This window comes from Heterocephalus glaber, unplaced genomic scaffold, assembly GCF_053883595.1.
Source record: "Heterocephalus glaber isolate CG9 unplaced genomic scaffold, H.glaber_assembly_v1.0 deba00000331, whole genome shotgun sequence".
Lineage (NCBI taxonomy): Eukaryota > Metazoa > Chordata > Mammalia > Rodentia > Bathyergidae > Heterocephalus > Heterocephalus glaber.
The window spans coordinates 26,916,145-26,938,316 of record NW_028258142.1 but is presented as its reverse complement, the minus strand read 5'-3'; the positions used below and the strand labels follow the sequence as shown (position 1 = coordinate 26,938,316).

General features: G+C 34.7%; 1 protein-coding gene across 6 annotated transcripts in view; it reads left to right on the top strand.

Annotated features, from left to right (window-relative positions):
• Window positions 1-22,172, top strand: part of Rab27b (RAB27B, member RAS oncogene family) — a 190,351-nt gene that overhangs the window by 130,576 nt on the left and 37,603 nt on the right. The window contains exon 2 of one of the 6 annotated variants that reach the window (XM_087192390.1): window positions 4,291-4,499. The exons of the other annotated variants lie outside the window; for them this stretch is intronic. Coding sequence (XP_087048516.1) covers window positions 4,363-4,499 — 137 coding nt within the window. The 5' untranslated portion in view covers window positions 4,291-4,362. The remainder of the gene's footprint in view (window positions 1-4,290; window positions 4,500-22,172) is intronic. 6 annotated transcript variants of the gene reach the window in all.

Here is a 22,172-nt window from a genome sequence, read left to right as displayed (position 1 = left end):
TCTATTTTTTTAAATGTCCATATTTCTTAATTTTTAATTATATTTATACACACAAATATAGTGCATGGTTTGTAAACAAAATTTTGAAAAGTTAACAGAAAAGATGTACTTCATCATCATTATTACAGACTCAGGTATATAAGCTTATTGGATTTTTCAGGCTACTTTAAAGTCTACATTGCAGTTATAAAGTAAGTGTCATACGTGTCTTGTGCCACCCCACTTCCCAAATAAATAGTTATTCTTCAAACTTCCCTAGCCTAATCCTCTACCTAAATGAGATCAGCCACTCTTGAGGGCAAGAGGGAGTTCTTACAGATGACAGAAAGGAGTAATATAGACAGATGGTTTAATGTTAAATTTTGGGGATTTATCTGCTTAAGAACTGACCATGAACCTTCCATAGGATGTTACCATCATCACTTTTAAAGGAAATCAAAACATTTCTGATGAAACTGGATGAGCCTGTTCTCATAGTTGCCAAAAAGGAATAAAGGGAATCTGTCAAATGTAAGCCAAACACAGCTCTCCTTTATCATGGGTCATTTCTAGCACTAGCGCTTTTGACTCCTTAGGGAAGGCAACCCTATAAAAATGACTTTCTCAGCTCCTTAGTTCACCATGTTATACTAGAATTACCTTCTGGTTTCAGAATGGTTGTTCATTTAACTGTTCTTCTGGAAATGTGGAGGTCATCCAAAGTCCCATAGGGTTCCAAACAGAAATTTGTTCTTTTTCTACCCTCATTCTTGGAAATCTTTGATTAGATTTTTGGTCTCTCTCTGATCAGTAGAGCATGGAATGTAGACTCAGCTATTCACATAAAACTTGCCTCACAATTAATCCTGCTTCTTGAGTTGATTTGTCATGGCTGGTTAACCAATAGTTCAGCTCTGAAGCAATTACTTGTAATGTTGAGATTCAGGAAAATAATTACAATAAAAGCAAACAGGACAAACCAGATGTGTCCTGTGAAGAGTATATCACTTTCTAAATATGACTGCCAAAGGAAGAATGATTGTTTAAATCCTTATTACAGTAAGTGTATATAGGGCTTAACTTATTCTATGGAAGTAAGAAGCAGAAACATAATAATAAACCTATTATAAACCTTACATATGGACTTGAGAGTACTACCCAATTTGGTTGGGTCCCTTCACAATCATTATTCATGGTCTCCAACTATTAACCTTCTCTCATTAGCCTTCCTCAAATGAGGAACACTTGTCTGGATTACCACTAATGACAACACTTTAACAAATGGCCACATGAAATCTTCAATAGCTCCAGTCTTTTTAACTAAACAAATGTTCAACACATTAAGAAAAATAATATATTAAGTAGCTTGTCCATTTATTCAACAAATATTTATTTATAGTGTCAAACATGATTCTGAACTCTTGTGTAGACAGTAGTAGACAAAACACAAAATTCCTAACCCTGTGGAGCTTACCTTTCACCTGGGAGACAAAAACCACACAAGATAAGCAAGTGAAATCTATGGCACATTAGAGAACAGTGCTGAGGAGAGATGATAAGGCAGCGGGTGGGGCATGTGTTAACTCTCAGTGGTATGGGGCAAGGAGACTTAAAATTGGAGATTAGGTGCCAAGGCAAGCCGCCCTGAGATTATCTTTCAGTATCTAAGTGAAAGAAGCAAGGGAGTGATCCTGGTGGATAGGAGAAGAAAGAGCATTCCAGACTGAAGCACAGAAAGCAGAGGCATCCTCCAAGGACAGCAAAGCCTGTACATCCACATGGGGGCAGGGGAAGGAAGATATAGGGAGGGACAATAATAGGGTGAGAGCATAGAGGGGCTTGAAGGTCCTATTCTAGTTTTTATTCTGCGTGAAATGAGAAAAAAAGTATAATTTAGATATAGCCTGTCAAACTTTTATTTTTGACAAATGCTTACTGAGCATGCTATGAACTTTATTATTCTAAGCACTGTGGATAAGAGAGGTTAATCAAACATACAAGGTCTTTGCTATCATGAAAACTGTATCCTATGGTGGGGAGATGGACACAGAACTGAATAAACAAAATTAACAATTCTGTAACTTTCAGTATTATTAAAGAAAACATGTAAAAGGATAAAATAATGCAAGAGTCCTGGAAGGGACTGTGTGTGATTCAGTGGTTAGGAAAAGCCACGGGGCACTGTTTTCAATTTAATTTTTATTTTTATTTTACTGACACATAATAACTGCACATATTTACGGAGTACAATGTGATGCTTCAATACACAATAAGGCTGGCCCTCTGTATTGTTGGCTTCAACCATGGATTTAAATATTTGGAAAAAAAATTACATCTGTATTAAAAATGTACAAACCTTTTCTCTTGTCATTATTTCCTAAACAATACAGCATAACAACCACCTACATGACATTTACATTGTATTGCTATTGTAAATGACCTGCAGATGATTTAAAGTATATAGGAGGATGCGTGCAGGTTATATGCCAATATAAGGGACCTGAGCAGCTGTAGATTTGGGTATACTTTAGTGTCCTGCAACTAATCCTCTACTGAAACTGGCAGATAACTATACTTTGTGTAATGTCCAAATCAGGTTATTTAGAATATTTATCACCTCAAATATTCATTATTTTTTGTGATGAAAGCATTTGATATCTAAGGAAGTTATTTTTTTAAAAATCTCTTTGGCTTTCTTGAAGATGATGGAGTATAGGATAATCAGAGAGGAGGCTGTTCCCGTATACCAGAGATGACAGTGGCAAGGATTAAATTTGGGACAGTGGTCATGGGGAGAAGTAGATTTGCTGAGAAAATCTTTGAAAGCAGAGTTGATAGGTCTTGCTAGTAAATTGGATAAAGATGGAAATGATGGAAAGAAAGAGCCAAAATTATCACCGGGATACATACTGATGACACTGGCCAGATGGTGAAGCCATTTACTAAGATGGGTAAAGCTGGGCCAGGGATTTAGCTCAGTGGTTCCACCACCTGCCTTGCAAGCGCAAGGACCAGAGTTTGATTCCCGGTACCAATAACAAAATAAAACGAAACGAAACGAAAAAGAATAAGATGGGTAAAGCTAAGACAGAAAAAGTTTTAAAAAGGAAATGAATCCATTTCCAGCCACTTTAGATATTTTTAGGTATCCAGTGGAGATATTTAATTGAGGTTTTGCATATATGAATCTGGAGCACTTAGAAGTAAAATAGCTGAAATTTGAAATTTGGGGATCAAATTCTTATGGGTGCTACTTAGAGCCATGGTCTTGAGAGGATCACCTCAAAAGATATTTGAGAAAGAAATAGATGCCTGAAAACCATGTGCTTACTTATCCTAATGCTTCGGGATCTTGTGTAGTGCCTATGAAGAGTCAGTAAAAAGCCAATAAAGTGGGAGGTAGATTACCAGGGGACACTCATCATGAACTCAAGCCAGGAAGTTTTTCAAAAATGGTCAATGGTGTCAGATGTTGCTAAGATAGAGAATGGGAAAAAATATGAGAAAAGGAGAAAATGGAAACAAAGTCTTTGTAAATAGGAAAGGGTGGAGAGGGTGAAGGGAGGGCAAGGGAATGGGGAAAAAATAGCCAAGATACATCATGTAAAGGTACAAGATCCCAATGATGAATGTAACTGTATTGTATACCTAAAATGTACCAATAAACCTAATGGAAAAAAAAAGATAGAGAATGGGCCATCATTTCCCATGACCATCTGGAATTGCTGACAACTCTAATTAGAGATAGGCTGCTCAAAATAAGCTTTCCAGAAAAACTACCTTAAAACATTTTAGAAGTAGCATTTCACCTAATCCCAAAGAGAAACAGCAAAGAGAGAGACCACTACATAAACTCTTGAGGCTACATGCAGGATCTAATCCAGTGGTGGAGAAACTTTGAGATCTTTTAATAATAACAAACCACAAGCTATGGCACACATGCCATAGGTTTGCCACCACTGGATCAAGTCAATTTTTAAAGCTGATTGGTAGGACAGATGGACAAAGAAATATGTAATTAGAAAATCAGAGTCTGTGAGCTGTCAGCATAGTTTGAGGAAGAGTAAAACCAAACTGAGTAGGCTGAAGCTTGGACAAAATGTTAAGGAAAGCCAAAGATTCTTTGAATATTTTTCAGAATGAAGCAGTGAATAAGGAAGTCATCTCACATCATGTGAGTGAAATGTCTCCATTTCTATTTTGCCTCCTTCTTCTTTCGTCGTTCAGAATAGGATTAGACAACGTCGAGTACATTAAAATCAAAGAATGTGAGTAGTTATTATGAATGCAAGTAACTTATTTAAATTGCAGAGCAAAGAATAAGGATGGGAGTGGTGAAGAGGACTGTTGTGAAGACATTGCGTCTCAGTTGAGAACTAAAGAATGTCGGAGTGCATGACAGGGGAAGGACTAAGAAAGAATAAACCCAACAAAGCAAAAGCACCTGCAGAGTTCCTAACCTGGGAAGGATCTTGCTGCCTTCGAAGACCTGAAAGAAGAGTGTGGATAGTGAGAAACAGGTGCCAATGAAGGGACCAAGGTCGGGTTGGAGACATCACCTGGGAAGTCATGGCGGGGATGGAATAAGACCAAGGAAGATCAAGAAAAGCACAGTCCAGGATTGTCAGAGGTGTTCTGACAGAGGTTTGGAAAGATGTCTTCTGCTGGGAAATGAACTAAATGACTCAAGTTCTCTTCCAAATTTGTGATCCTAGAAATACAGGAATACAATTTGGCAGCTACTCTAGATCAAGAATTGATAATGGCAATTCAGTTATAAAAGATAAAACAGATCAAAGCAAATCAGGTTGCAACTGCTATAGAGACCATTTGTTTAATAGCCAAAAATGTAAGGACACATTTGGGTTAGTACAGCTATGTTAAAGGATACTAAGATCCACCCACATAATTTTGTGAGCAATTTTATATAGGACAGATATAGGGTCATAAATTAGTTGGAGTTAAGACAAAAAATTATTTTTAATCTACTACTAATCAAATATTGCCAGTGCTGTATAGTATTTAGCTATAGACATGACATCCAATTTCTAAGACCTTGATTTTCCACTGTGTAAAATGAAAGGTATTACTATTTTAACAGTCTTATTGTCTAACTCTAGATGTGGGTCACCTATATTTTTGGCTTCATGTTTTAGTCTTTCCTCTTTTTGTAATATTCATGTGTCTATCCATTTTGTCAGAACATAGATAGATGTCCATATATATATATATATATATATATATATGTGCATATAAGTAGATGTGTATACATGTAACACAGATTTTAAAAGAAGGAAATATAAACTGTATAAAAAAGGAGAAATTTCATTTAAAAAGGTTTAGGGAGAAACTACAGAACCTTATTTTAGTATTCTGTCTATAGCACATAAATCTATTTCTAATTATAATGAACTCAGAGTCAACACAATGTTTTCTTATTGCTTCTTTAGCTTTCTCAGAAAAATAAAACTGTCTACTGAATCTGACGTGAGGGATACAATAGAATAAGAATAATCAGAAAAAGCAAAGTTGATTTATATTTGTCCAATCTAACTTTTTTAAAAAATTTTATTTTATTGGTACATTTTAGGTATGCAATATAATGACATTCATCATTGGAAATTTGCACCTTTACATAACCTCTCTTGGTTCTTATTTTCCCCCCTTCCCCTGCCCTCCCTTCAACCCCTCCCGATTTACAAAGACTTTGTTTCCATTTTTTCATTTTCTCATATTAATTCCATTCCCTTCTTCCCTTTCCCCTACCCCTCCCACTTCCCCTTCCCCTTTGCCCCTTTTCTTCCTATTTCACATTATCTATTATACCTTTTAGTCCTTATTTACACTTTCAGTTTCTCATACTAAAGAAACTATTCGGTATTTACACATGTGTCCTATTTATTTCACTTAAGAGTATCGCCTCAATGTACATCCACTTAGCTATAAATGTCTCTAATTTCTCATTTTTTAAGGCTGAGTAGTACTCCATTTTATTTTTAAAAAAAAACACATTTTCTTTATCCAGTCTCCAGTTGATGGGCATTTGGGCTGTTTCCAAATTTTAGCTATCACAAACTGTGCTGCTATGAACATGGGCACACATATATCACTGTGGTATGATTCTTTTAATTCTTTGGGGAAGATCCCCAGCAGGGGAATAGCTGGGTCAAATGGGACTTCCAGTCCTAGTTCTTTGAGGTATCTCCGTACTGATTTCCACAGTGGTTGCACCAGTCTACACTCCCACCAGCAGTGGAGCAGGGTTCCTCTTTCCCCACAGCCCTGCCAGCATTTGTTATTGGTTGATTTCATGATAGCAGCCATTCTTTCTGGAGTGAGGTGGAATCTCAGCATTGTTTTCGTTTGCATCTCTCGAATGACCAGTGATGTTGAACATTTTTTCATATGCTTATTTGCTATTGTCCAACTAACTTAAGGCAATCAGAATCTGAGATGTTTATTAAAATAATTACTCAGTACTTACATTGACTATTCAGAATATGTTATTTTTATAAAAGAAATGTGTTTTTGATAAATATTTCTGGGCTTGTTAAGGTATTAAAAGTATAGAATAAAGTTAGATTTTTCAAAGAGAAAGAAAAACTGGGCCTATCTTAATGCTAAACAAAAGTACAAACCCTTTTCACAGTCAGGAGTTGCCACATATTGACGTAGGTGTCTCCTTGACTGACTCAACCTTTTGATTTTCTGCATTTTCCCATCACATGCTGCAAACTGCAGGAGTAATGCAACCGGCTTACTAATTTCTCAATTCCTCAAATAAACTAAAGAGAGCTCCCACCATTCACTTATAAAAATTGGTATTCTCAATTCCTGTGCCTGTCCTTCCCCTCTCATTCTTTGATCATAATCTTCCTAAAGTTAGCAATATCCACTGTTTTCTCAGTACTAACTGCCAAATTTTGGACGTACATGCTTCCATTAGAAACAATATAGAAAACAACACTGAAAAACATCTTAGGAGAAAAAAATCACTGTAATAAAATATTCTCTTGTTTATAGCTGAGAGGCAAAACATAATGAAATGAGCTTAAATAAAGAGGGTTTTACATGAAAAGAACCTATTGCTTAATCTTCAGTTAGAAACAGGCTGCTAGATCAAGGCAACACAGTAGTAGCAATAAAATGAATGAGCAGCTTTGAGTTTGCTTTTCTCTGGGACTTTACTAAGCCATAATAAGGTGCCACTTATTTGGAAATTGGCCAACATAATCTCCCCAAATCTCCTCTGTTTTACTTTAATTGTTCATTTAGACACTAGAAAAACCAAGCCAACAAAAGGAGAACATACACCTAGTTAGTAATGCGTTGGATAGCATTAATTTGGGTGCCCTTTCTGGACCCAGAAATTTACAGACTTAAAGAGAGCTCATTTTACTTGGGATTATAGAGTATGTAATTAGACAAAGGAGAGGGCAAAATGAAAGTTGGAGGGTAAGGAATCTGGTCCATTACAGGTCATCCTCCATTAGGGAAGTTACAGGATCCTGCATATGTGGTCTCCTCTGAAGATTTGGAGCAGCCCTGGGGTGTACCTGTTGCCTCTGGAAATTTAGAGGAACACATCAAATTCAATGTTGTGGTTTTCTCTGTAAAATGCCATGTGGTTACAACTGAGTTGCTACAAAGAAGAATTTCCCTTGTATTATAATGTTCTTTTCTCTAGTTCCCAATGATTATTCTAATCAAGTGTGTCTCATGGTTCTAACTCCTTAAAGTATTTACCCTTTCAAAGTTCACTTTGACCCTTAAAGTAGTCTCATGCATGAGACCAAGGAACCAGAAACAAATACCCAATTCTTTAGGAGTGGGATCAGAGTGACTTTTGTGAAACAAAGCCTTGAGGTATAGCCTAAGTAGTCTGGAGTAGTGGAATCACACATGAGGGTGAAATCTTGGCACCTTGAGAACAGAGAACTGATTGAAAATAGAAAAGAGATAATTCAAATTCATATATATTAATGATGCATTTAAACAAAGGTATATTGCTTGCACCCCAGTATGTTCTAACTGGTAGAAATATTTTTATCTGCCTTATCTTTTAGGAGTCATATTCTTCAAAGTGTATAGAAATTAGAATTGGAGGTAAAAATAGCTCAAAACTTCTTCCTAACCTTTCCCCCATAATAAACATGTACTGTACGTGGTCATTAGATCCAAAAGGTGAAAATAAGAAATCTAAGAAATATTGACATTTGGTGGGGAGCATAAATTCTATTAACTGTAGAATAATATAAACTTTAAGGAAAATGCCAAGTTAGTTAAAGTTTAAAATGATAATAAAAGACCTGCTCACCATGTTAAACTTCCTAATAACAATTTCATCTCCAATATAATTTTTATCTGTCTGAAATTTTTACTTAAAAATTCATGCAGTACCTACTTCATGTCAGCACTCTATTTGCTATTTTGGTTTTAATGATGAATAAGAGGTAGTTTCTTCTAAAGAACTTAGAATCTGTTAAAATAGAGAGACACAAGCAAGTCATTTTAGTATAATTTGATAAGGTTTCATTTCTCATTTTTTAGTGTAGTTATTGTGATAATAAAGAGGGTTAAGACTGTAGTGATTGAGAATGGAAAAGGTCTGAAATTAACTCAGAAAGTATAAAGTTGGAGAAGAAAAGTCAGATTAAAGAAATAATTAACAAAAGTGGACATTGACAAGATTCTTGGGGAAAGGAGACATTTTTGAGGCCTAATTTGCTGGCTTTATTTAATATGAAAATGATAGATGATGAATAGTGGTCCTGAAAAATGAAACCATGCATAGAGGAGGTGAGGCAAGTTGGGGGAAGAAGACATACAGCATTTGAGGTTCTTATGGTCATTTAGTTGGATATGATCAGAAAAATGACTTCTGAAAGTTACCCTTCTTATGAGGTCATGCTGGTAATTGAAACTGGGATGCAGATGATCACTGAAACTCATTTTACCAAATGCCATTTGTCCCTGGCAAAGAGAGGAGAAGTAGCCAAACATCAGAGTAATGATTTTTAAAATTTTATTTTCTGTAGACACTGCTCTGATTTGACTAATAATGACATTAAAGTTCTGGAAGAACCTAGGGAAATGTAATGTTTCTAATTATATATACTTATTATTATCATGACTGTTGTTCTTAAATTGGAAGGGCATATTAACATGTATATAGCTCTGAGTTTATAAATATGGCATAATTTATCCTGTTCTGTGGGACAACCCTAAGTAACATTTCCTTTCCCTATAATTGTTTTCACCTATATTTTCTCCTATCTACCCTATGAAATTGACAAGTAATATCTCAGTTAACTAGAACATGTTCTATTACCACTGAACTGAAACCTAGCAGATCCCTACAGTGATTGAATCTATTGATTTGGCCTCATTAATATCATGCTCTAAGAGCTGATACCCAGCCATTATTAGTTTAAGAAGAAATAAACTGACTTTTTAGTTTCCTCAATAGTTTTGCTTTAGTTCTGCTTCGACCACATTTATGACACTTTTAACCTCAAGACGGACTTACCAAATCATAACAGTATGTATCTTGATGCTCTAAAAGAATTAAAGAATAATTTTCTGATAGGAATTATTTTATAGGTTACAATAATATGTACAATTCTGTAAAGTGATTGAGTGGAAAAGCACGTCAAATGCTTGGCTGAGTTTAGGGAAGTCGTTCTCTTCATCCTATTTCCTCTTCCCTACCCTATCCCACCTCCATGTAAATATTCCGTCCAGATCATTATTTGCAAAAATTTAGGACACATTCTATTATGTTTACATTGAGTTTTTCTATAACTACGTTACTGCTTCTTACTTTCCATCACAAATATTTGTAATTATTAAAATATTAATATGAAAATACAGTGCATCTCTAATTGTGCAATGTATGTGCTTTCTGTGTTCCTTCTAGATTTCAGGTGTGCAAAGCTTTGTTAGGGATATATAATTTGAGACATCTAGTTCAGAACAACTGTGTTTTTTTAATAAAAGCTCCTTGTAATTTGCCAACAGCTCAGTTATTTATGCTGTAATTATTATGGACAAAAAAGCTAAATCCTAAAAACCAGTTAAATGACTCATGTTAGACACATATTCATATCTACAAATATCCCAGTCAAGATTTTTTATTAAAACTATGTTGATTTTCATCCTTTTATTCTGGGGCATTTATGTGGTTACATTATTTATAAGCTATTATCCAACTGTGAATCTTCTAAATTATACTGATGTGTAAATTCATCAATATCATATTCTCTCAGTAAAGGTCAATGGGTTGTGTGTTTTTTTCTGGTTTGAGTTTTGAGTATAGATAAACTAACATGGGCACAAATTTCTTGTTTTGTAAAAAGTGTCTGGACTTGTGTGAAGGTGTAATATTAAATACAAATATGTGGGCACAAGTGTTATTACCAAAAGTGGGGGATGTCCTCCTACAGCTTATAATAAACGTTTGTGAATCACATTAAATGATAACTGTCTGACATGGTTGTTAGGGATAAAATAAGCCCTTGACTAAAGACTGACAATAAGCACCATCATTTTTCAGCTTTGAAATGTCACCCCAAAGCATGCATTCATTACATGTACCAGTTTTCAAGTCAAAGCTATTGTGTAAAGACATCAAAAGTTTGGTAATTCAGTTTTATTGGGCATCATTTTGCAAATTCTATTTTTTCTTACCACTGCCTTCTATTTGGAATATCTTTTTACATGCAACTTGTTGATTTCAGGACTTGTATACAATATATATGCAAGGCATGAAAAACTTTGGAAGAGGGGAAAAGTATATAAATAATCCTTCCATTCTAGAACTGGCCCAAGCAATGATTTAAAGACAAAACTGAACTGGATGATATAGATAACAGTTAGATCTTCTCTAAACCACAAGGTCTCATGTAAAAGGGAATATAAAGACAGAGAAGTAAATATTTTTAACTACTAAGGTCCTTTTGAGAGCATATTGAGAGCATACCTCAAATCCAGCATTAATAAAAACAACTTTTAGCAGTGAACCAAATGATGAATATCTTTTTGTTTTTTAAATGCCAACTATCACTTAATTCTTATGACCTTGGGACTCGTTTACTTGGGCCTGACATAAATTAATACTGGAATTAAAGAGGGGAGTGACTATTTTTATGATACCCATTCCAGTGATGAGTTTCCAGAACTACTTTTCTACCATAGCAATGGTGTCTATAAATCTGTAGCATTCTTAAGAATAGTTATGAAACTTAAGAATGGTCATGAAATTTATTAAGGAAGAAACACAAGATGGTTTTTTGCAGCCTTCTTAGAGAAACTATATACTACTTAAGTATATTTCCTTAAGTATATACTTAAGTATATTTCCTACTTAAGTGGAAACAATGATCATTTTATAAAGTCAAGCATTTCCTATCATCCCTAAACTTCTGTAGAGACAGATAATCTTATTACATGTCTATTTTATCATAAAAGTAAAATTGTCTTCTTGAGTCTTTTCTTTTTGTCATTCACTGAGACCAACTGGAGGAGAAAACTTTCTTTTTCATACAAATCACAATTAAAATGATTATCTCTTTGTCTCAGAGCCCATCTTTTCTTTCTTTTAATATTTTTCTCTATTGCTTAGCATTATTTTGTTGGTCTCAAGCTAGGGAATCACTGACTTGTTGCCCAATCCTCCTGATTAATTTTTACTAAAGTAGCTATAGTGGAAAATATCTTATAAATTATTATTCCCAGTAGGCATATTTGCTTGTTTACATGTACCAAAAATTCAAAAGCATGCCTAATCTTAGAAGTTCCAACCTGAACATAGAATTGTAAGAGAAAAAATTGAGAAGGCCTATAATAGTCAAAGGTAATGCGGACTATGTGGCTGGAACCACAACAGCTTGGAATTCCTAAAGCAGCCTCCACTTCAACTCTCCATTACACCAACAGAACTAGTGCTAAACAACTATTTAGATTCCCAGTTCTGAACACATGCTCACTAACCCTTCTTGTAAAAAGAGTCCTTGGTCTCCCTGCTGTGGTCTCTTACCTCTGTCCTTGCAAGGCTAATTGGCTCTTACATAAAATTTAGGCTTGTTCACTATTATTGACCATAATACTTCAATGGGTATCTCTGGCAATAAGCTCTCAGTTTCCCATCTATTGAGTGAACATTAAAATTATATGTAAATAAATTTAGTGAGCTGGTAGTTGCTGTAGCAATTCTACACCCTAAAGTAGTAATAACTCATTAACTGGTCTGTGTATTTTCCATCAAAAATTGTGGCTTTCTTTTTCTGAGTCAATCTTAGAATAGAAAGAATAGAAATAGAATAAGAATAGAATAGAATAGAATAGAATAGAATAGAAAGCTAAACTATTAGGTTGTTGTATAAATAACTGTAGGCTCTCCAAACATATCCAAAATTGCAAACTAAATGTCCAACTTCACAGACACATGATAGCAAAAGATCTCTTGGTTGAATATTGGTAATTTTAGTATAATCATTAATGCCATTTGCCTTCTGAGTGGTTTCCTTTAGAAAAGTAGACCCCAATATCCTATTCAGTCCCATTGATAGGCTGCCAGCCTAGAAAAACAGACTTATTTCATAGAATAAATTAGTTCAAAAGAAATAACAGCTTAACTTTCCTGAAAGACAAAACATACCTTATTTATGATAGTGAGCAAAATGATATCCTGCATTTACTGCAGTAACATGCGGGGAATGTGAGGAATCAAGTGTGTCAGATGTCTCATGGCAGATTCTTGTGTAAGCAACGACCCTAGAGCAAAACTCATTCATTCATCATGGGAAAGTTTGGACCTGGTTTTTTTCTTTTCATTCATTCATTTGATGAAGAAATGTCTATGTGTACTTGACTTTTCTTGAAATGATATTCAGTTTCAAGGCAGTGACATTTAGAAAGCTGATGTGGAATTGGTTGTCACACTTGTTTGTGAGAAAGGATATGTAAGTTATTTCTTGGTTATTCTACCTTAAGGAAAGTACAGATCAGATAATATACAGTGGAAATACTTAAAGATATTCTACAAAAATAAATAAATAAATAACTCATAATTTCTTTTAAATAAATGATTTTTTCTAAGACATAAGTTGCTAATACAAAGTTTTTTTTAAAAAGTATTTCTTCAAAATTCTATAATGTCTGGCTGAATGGTACCTGTATATTTTTTTCTTTCAGATAATCAAAATTAAGATATTTAGTTAAGGGCCAGGGATTTAGCTCAGTGGTTCTGGTGCCTGCCTCGAAAGTGCAAGGTCCCAAGTTCAATCCTTAGTACCAAAATTACATATATATATATATATATATGTGTGTGTGTGTGTATGTATATATATATATGTATGTATATATATATATGTGTATGTGTATGTGTGTATATATATATATGTATGTATATATATATATATAGTTAAAAATGAATATGGGCAATCTCCTCTCCTATGCCTTCATCTGTATGCTGATTGCTCATTCAAACAGGTTTAGCTACAGACTAAATAAAATAAAAGGCAGGAAGGCTAAGAGCCATGGAGCAAGAAGAAAAGTGATCTCATGGCTGCAGAGAAGAGGGCGGAGTTCCTTGTTAATCCAGGTGGAGTCTGAGATAACAAGGGTGCAACTTCAAGAACCAGCCAAGTTCATGAATACAGCACAGTGCACAATTATGGTTTGTCTATAAACCCATATCCACTTCAGGATATAACTTTTAGAAAAAGACAGAATTAGCCATAAACCATGACAAATATCTATGAATTAAAATACCTACAGAGCTCAGTAATGCCAATAATTGCAATACTTTTCACTAAATCAAAGATTCATGAGGTTCAGTTAGTGCTGGAGACAAGTCAAGGACAGACAAAAAACCAACTGCACTTTCACTTCATGAGCTGATTGTTTTTAATTTAGAACTACTTCATAAATAATTGTTCCCTGAGAACCTACTACATTGCAACATCCTAATAGGCTGATCTGCTCTTTAAATCTTATGAAATTCACATGTATCTTTTTCCTTCTTTCTTTCTTTCTTTTCTTTTTTTCCTTTCTTTCAGTTTCTGTCCCACTATTGGTGTCAGTGTGAAGAAGGAGGTATGGCAAAAGGGGAGTGAGTGTTCTAGGTTTAATGACATTTTCATCTTGCAAAAAAGTGAGTCTTCCCCTAGAACTGGATATTCTGGCAGTTTGGCACAAACTCTTTGTATATTAGCCTGCTTTCCTCTTACACATATTAGCATCACAATGTTTGGTCATTTAGCTTGTTTATGAGTCCTTACAGAGATGTCCAGAAAACCAAACAAGACTACGCACTATACAGAGTCTGAACCTCTCATGGCATACTCCAAATAGGAACATGATGTTATGGTATTTAGAAATCTCTTGTTAATTATGATGTTGGATATATCTGAAAATTCCCTTTTAAGTCTTTGTCGTTTTAAAATATCTACACTCATTTTTATTTATTAATTCATTCTACCACTGACACTAAGAATTTTATGATATTGAGGTGGAGGAAGGTACAGGACAACATACAGGCTCAAATAGTGACAAATATTAAGAAATAATAAAAGACTGAATAAAGCTTTATAGACTTAGGTAAACTTCCCTACATTTATTTCATGGATTTATTGCCCAAATTCTTAAGCTTAATTTGTTCTGATTTTCCACATGTGCTTATTAATCCAACTCTTGCAAGAATTTATAAAAAAAATTAAGGCTTTTTCATAACACTAGATAATAGTGATTTTTGAAGATTTTTATGTTAAGTCTTGGCCCTTCATATCAATAAAATATTTAATGGGAAAAATTCATGGGCTTTATTCATTAGTAGACATACATATGTTTCCATAATCTTTAGTTAAGGAGGCTTTTTTGTAATGGCTCACCTACAGAAGGGAAAATAATGAGAAACCAAAAGTTATCCTTAAGAAAACTGAGGGAAAAATTTTAAACCATCATAATTATAAAAGATAATAACAATTCAGTTTCCTATTTTTAGAATTAAGTAAGTAAATAAGAAAACTAGATTCAACTAGATATAACAAATATGATAAATGGGAGAAGCAATTTCAATTATTGGAAATAATATGAATTTTATGCAGATTAAGCTATTAAGGTACTTACCAGAACATAATGCTTTCTGAAAAATATTTACTAAATCAGATATGTGAAGATATCAGAAAAGTTCATGGTATGGTGGGGGAGTAGAGACTAAAAGTAATGTAAAATCCTCAATCACTTGCTGCTTTTTAGACTCAGTCTTTGACAATGTAGATCTAGTATGTTATACATCTTCCTTGATTTTGTACTTTCAAAGAAAATTCTCACTTTGATAAGGATTAAAGAAGAAAATAAGTGAAACGTTCAGCCAGTGGTGGAAACACTGCTACACAAAATGGCAATGCTAACAAATGGGTCCATCACCTGGCCAGCAGCACTTCGGAGCTTGGTTTCATATGTTCATTACTGAGTAGGTTTATTTTATTTTATATTTTATATTTATCCTAGTGATTGAAACCCTGAGCTACAACCCCAGTCCCCCCACCCCTTTTTTTTTTTAATTTTTGAGACAGGGACTCAGTAAATCACTAAACTGCCCAGGCTGGGCTCTAACTTGAGATCCTCCTACCTCAGCTTGAATTGGAAATCAAACGATTTATTCAGAAGTGTTGATGTGTAGTGGGAGAAAGCACACAGCTTGAACACAGCGAAGCAAGGCTTGCTGCAACCTCTCTGTGTCCTGCTCCATTCGGTCCATGGCAGCCTGAGAGGACCTGGATAGGCTGGCTATCTGCCAAATGATCACTCCCAACCCATCACTGGGCAGAAATCCAAAGGACTACTCAGGAGCCTGCAGACCTTTTCTCAGTGGGATAATAGTTTTTGGACAACTGTTTGCAAAACCATTAACTTTAAGGACCCTTCAGTATTAGTTTTCAATGGTCTTGTCTGACAGATAATCATCTTTCTTCCCACACTCCACATCCACTTGCACTATGAAGAAGGTAGATGACTTAGGAAAGCATAGAATGTATAGACAAAAACAAATTTTGGAGAAATGTCACAACAGAAAACGAAATAACCCTGTAGCATATTTCTGTTTCTGATAAGATATTAAAAATAGTACTGATTTGATAAATTGAGTGACATTCTATTTCTCTCTGGCAAATGTTTACTCATACTTTTAAAACAATAATTAGTAAATGTAGGCTGGAGTTAGAAACTCAATCTCACTAGTTAAATTCTTTGGAATTCCACAAAATGTCCTTTTCACATATAAAACCCCAGTCATGTTTTGTATTAAGGCCCTCACTTCTGAAGAATGATTAGCAGATTCTTGGATTATTTCATTTTGAAACTAATACAAAAAAACTAATAGATTGAGTCAGTCATATTACAAAAATCTCTTCCTATCTAAAAAAAATTTAATGGAGAACTTGTTTAAACAGCAGCTTGCAATTCTAAATATTATAGCATTTGCATAAATTATATTTATAAACAACTTTCTTGAAACACAGCATTGCACAAAGTGAAATCTACTTCTCTATTTAAAAACAAAGAGGTAGAGAGGGAAGGAAGATTTACTAGTGACACATTTCACAGGTCAGAGACTGATGCTGGTGAATAAAAGTGTTAATTGATTGCTTTTGCTCTTTGCATTGACTTTCATGTCTACCTATAAATTTTATGACTTTTTAGGAACACACATTGTAGAAGACAGTAGTGTTGTGTTATCCTGTGTTGTGTTGTGTTGTGTTACCTTGTGTTGTGTTGTGCTTCAAAGGAATAGTCTGTGACTTCAAGGGGACCGACCTGGATTCAAGCCCTAGACTTGCCAATTATTAGCAGTGTGATCTTGAGCAAATGACTTACACTTTCTGAGATTTAGCCTTTTTAATTTGCAAAAACTCAAAAATTCCTGAGAGATTAAATTAATTAATATATGTAAAGTACTTATCATAATTGTGACAGGTTGCTAATATTAATTTGATTATAGTCAAGCAACTCAACTAGTAATTATTAATTCTACTTATATCTAACTACATTGAAAAATCAGAGTAAGTAAAATAAATCCTTTGAGCAAATTTCTATCAATTTTGTTTTCTAAATATATCACATATATTAGATTTATTTTCTGTTGACTGGGTTGGAAATTATTTTTCAAATTTTATCATGTTATTTGTTTAAAAATATACAATACATTCATGTGGTTTAAAATTTAAAATGGACAAAAGTGTACAGTATAATAAAAAATGTTCTTACCTTTCTTTCTTCCTACCACAGATTCCTTCCCCAGAAACAAATCTTCAAAGTCTGTATTATACATATATAATTAAACAATTCAATACATATATTCTTCTTTCCCCCTTTCTTGCACAAGAATTGGTGTCCTATTTAGGATTGCCAAGTAAAATACAAGACATTCAGTTAAATGTGCAGTATTTGGGACATACAAACACATAAAATTAATCGGTTTTTTATTAAATTCAAATTCAACTGGATGATCTGAACTTTATTTGCTATATCTCACATCCCTAAATTACTATTCACACAGTTTTGTACCATGTTTGTCTTTTTGGTTTTTTCTCTACCGGAATAACCAGGTAGAGTCTTAGAACTCCCCATGCCCAGGCCACACTTAATCAGTATCTCTAAGGGTTGAAATTGATAACAGTATTATTATTAGGACTGTCTTTAAATGCAGAAATAATTTATACTATATGAACCCATTGTTAAATAATATATAATTCAATGAGTTTTGGAAAATATGTATATCAATTTTTAAATATATTTTGGCAAACACGCAAAAATCAGTTCCTAAATTATAAACTGTTTAAGCACGACATTTTATGCTATTTCTCTTCTTCAGAGAATTTAGATATTCTACAAATGTTCCAGACAAATATAAATTGACTAACAACTGAGTTCTTTATTGCACTTACCATTCAGGTTTAATGCACAAAATACAAGTTGTTATTAGTTTGTAACTGTAACATGCTACCAAAAAATGCAAAGATTGTAAAAAAAAAAAAAAAAAAAAAAAAAAGGTTGCAGAAACACTTTATACCAAGAGATGATCTCACCTGCTCAAGGTCTCCCCATTGGCTGCTTGGTATGCCAGGTGCTTCATAGGTACTGTGTGACTCTACACATCTTCATGTACACAGAAGGGATCTGAAACACAGTCTCAAGAAATCACTTACAATAGCTAGTAATTAGCAGACCTAGGATTCAAACCACATGTCTGACCCCAATGTCTTTGTAGGGTCACATCCCAACTGATCTAATTTTAAGACTCCACCTTTCTGAATTCAACTCTGAGGCTCTTATTTTTAATTTAGAGAATGATTCTAAGTAGCTGTTTCTATTTCTCAGCTGATGACTGTCTCAGCCAAAATGCCTTCTATGGGGAATAAACCAATCAAAACCAAACAATTAAAATTCCTCTGAGTTTCTATGATCTCTAGGAAAGTCTTTACAAAGTGATTCTAGATTTTGTGTTTGCTGGTTCTCACTGCCTTGTATCATGTAAGTGTGAAGGGCTAATGCAAAAAGAGTGGAAAGGGTATAATTATGAGCTGTGTCTTGGGGAAAGGAAGTTGGGTTGTGGGCTAGTAAACCTTAAAATTCTCCTCAAATTGTGTATATATCACACCCAGTGGCAGTGTAAAGCAGTTGGATTAAAACACTAGGCATGGATATCTTGTTCCTGAGCATACCAAGTATCTGGTTTCTCTTCCTTTAGGGATGTTTTATGACATGCATGATGTAGAGACAGACGGCAAAACCATTGTAGTTTCTGTAGCAGAGAACACAATGTATCTGTTTCAAGGTCATTTCCTGGTAATGATGTGTTTCAGTAAAGTCAAGCATAGATTCAGGGAGGAGAAGAGAAACTGCATTCTGTTCCTGGTGTAGTTGGTTCATTTGTCTTCATATTTACAGCTATTTAGAAAATTTGAGCATGTACTGGATGTTCAGTAAAGATTTAAACTGTTTTGAAGCTTTCTTTGAAAGACATGGTATATTCTTCATAGTTTAGAAATGCAGGGATGTCAGTGGGGCACATGACATCAGTGACCAAGAGCTTCAGTGGGATTTTAAATTATTTTGACAGTCTCAATCACCTAGTCACATGTTTAGAAGATCAGCTAAACTCAACAGCTGTATGTTCAGCAAAAAGTAGATGAGAGAGCACTCTAAGTTCCAGGAATTTCCCAGAGGAGAGAAAGCTTGATACCAGGCAATTTAAGGCAAGTTGTGGACTTTCTTCTAAAAAGAAAATAAATCCATGTTACCACAATTTGAGTTATTCTAGTAGTTTGGGATTGGGACTGGCCCTGGAATCCAAAGGATAATGCTGTGACAGCAACGACAAAATTTCTAAATATGGCTTTCTCTAAGTACTATGAAAGAAGACGCGAAATGGAAAGTAGGTTAACTTCTTGGTGCTTTGTTAATTCTATTAATTTGTCTGAAGAGTCTTGATTCTGTCTTTTTCAAAAGTATCACAAGCATATGTTCTTTACCACTTAGAGGGTTTCTCTTGTGTGTGGTTATTGTTCTTTTTTTTTTTTTTTTTTTTTTTGGTTGAAAGATTTGTTGTTAAAAGCTTGGACTTATGTATAATTTTTTATAATGTTCCCGTTGTTCAACTCAGAACTTTTAGTATCTCGTGCCTGATGCTTTCACCTACTTTATCCTCTTTTTTGGCTTGCTTTTACTTGTATTATTTTTGTAGGTTTTGTTTTTTTTTTGCCTGTGGCTTCTTTTACACATGGAGTTCTATAATGTTAATATGTCTTTTTAAATCCTAGCTGAATATTTTGATATTTCTCCTCTACCCCTCATCATTATACTGCATCCTTGTTTGAACACATAACTTTAAAATTAATGTATTAGTAAAAGTGCAGATGATTATAGATTCATTTAAATGCCACTGGGAAAGGGCAGGGTGGTTTTCCTGGGTTAATTATTTACAATAGCTTTTAGAATCTGAAGAGTTCAACAAATGTGGGCTGAGACCAGTTACAATGCAAATATTTAGAATTTGTTTTAACAGCTTTAGGGCCAACTTGAAAAAAGATTGTGGGGGATGGAACATAGGACCTTGACTTTAGAACCACACACACACTTTTTAAAGTCTTTTTTCATTAATACATGTTTCCCATACATTATGTTTACATTTGTTTTGAGAAATTGGTATATATACATCATATTTTGATCATTTTTGATCCCCTTTCCTCCCCTATCCACCTGTTTTGATCTAAGCCTCAAAGTCAAAAGACAAGCAGGGATTCTGTGCACCCCCCCCAACTCCCTCCCCTAGCTTGCATTCTGTAGGGAAAGGGAGTGATAATAAATAAGTTAAGTATCAGCTACAGAGCATGGATATAAAAGAAATTAAAATAAGGTGAACCTTAGCAAATTAATGGAAACCTTCTTGAGGGTCTCTGCAAGATATATCTGAGCAAGAAACATGTGAACTGAGAACTCAGCGTTAATTAGAAGATAGCTTGTGAAAATGGTGCAGGAGGAAAAGCTATAGGTAGCGGGAAAAGTAAGTACAAAGACCCTGAGACAGGATGAAACTTGATTCCTTCAAGGAATATAAAAGCAGTGGCCCTAGAGAATCAGTAGAATACTTATCTGAGCCAGAACGTACAGCACTTTGTAAGCCAGAGAAAGGGCTTGAAGTTTAGTTTTAAGTTTGAGGGGGGATATTCCTGGGAAATATTAAGCAGAATAGTAATGCAGCCTGGTTCACATTTTAAAGGGTAACTCTGCTTGTTATGGGAAGAGTGAACATAGGCAAGGCAAAACTGGGGACAGGAAGCAAGTTGTAACTACCGTGTACTTTATCTGAATAAGGGCCTTCCTGAGAGGGTAAGTGGGTGTCACTAACAGAAAGGAGGTATCCACTAGGCCGGCACTGAGCAACCTGCAGCTATTGCAGTGATTTGATAGGAAAAGAATGATGGACAAAGCTTTTCATGCTATTTCATTTGATTCACATGATGAACTGTTAAGTGCCCAGCCCAGTGAATATTTGTTGGATGAGTGATTGAGTAAATGAGTGAATCCGGGAGAAGCTTAGTATCCTCGTTTTATAAATCAGGCTGTGAAACAAGTAACTTGAGAAGCCCAATTCTGATTATAAATAAAGCCAAGACTGTGTTTGGTTTCTTAATACCTCATAATTGTTGCTTTTTAAATGTTTTGAAATAATTGAAACATTTTTCCATTTTTCCATTTTCTTTCTTTATTTCCTCTTTATTTCCTTTCTTTATTTCTTTATTTCCTCCTAAGTCTGGTGTTCTAATTTAGACATTCTGTAAATGTGTTTGCTGTATTAGTTTTTGTCAGAGGGAGGGATCTGAGAGATCACAGACAGTAGAGAGTCCTCAGGCAACTTTTTGACCTTTGCTTTAAAGCACCCAGGACCATATTTGAAGCCCAACCTTAGAAAGCCTCCACTTGGGTAGTCTGTCTTCAGAATTCATTTGTGGAGCCCTGCCTTTCCACTCCTATCTTCTACAAAGAAGTCTCTCCTTTGTCTTCTGCCTAGGAATTCATACCTCCTTACTCCTGGGAAAAGAGACCTAGGAACTACTTCCACCCTTTACAGGTAGAGTGGCTTTTCCATATGAAATGGCTTGCACCAAATTCTCAATAAAAAAGCATATCGCATCTCTCTCTCTCCTCTTTTGAATTATAAACATAGAAAAATTTCCAGTTTGTACATTTTATAAAGTTTGTGTGGTAAATTATACATTTTTCTGGCTTATTCTGTGAGAGTTCAAAGCAGACTCATCTTCTGATAAGATCAAGATAAATAGAAGACTGGCTTTTAGGAAGTAATTGAGAGGCCTAAAGATCTTCCAATGCTTGATGTGCCTGTGTACATGTATGTTCATGCATTCACATGTGTCAATTCATGAAAGCACCTGTGCAGGTATGTGCATATGCAGGTCTGCATGCACCTGTACTATGACCATGCTCACCCTGTATAATCAATGCCTGATGTAACCCAGCTATGAGGTTTGCTGGAAAAAACTATTTCAGCTTGCCTCTTCATATTCATTCCTTATTTTTTATCACATTTATTTGTATTGCTTAAAAATGTAAACCCATATATCACGAGATAATTTCATTTTCTGATATTTGTGATTATTTCAGGAAGGCAC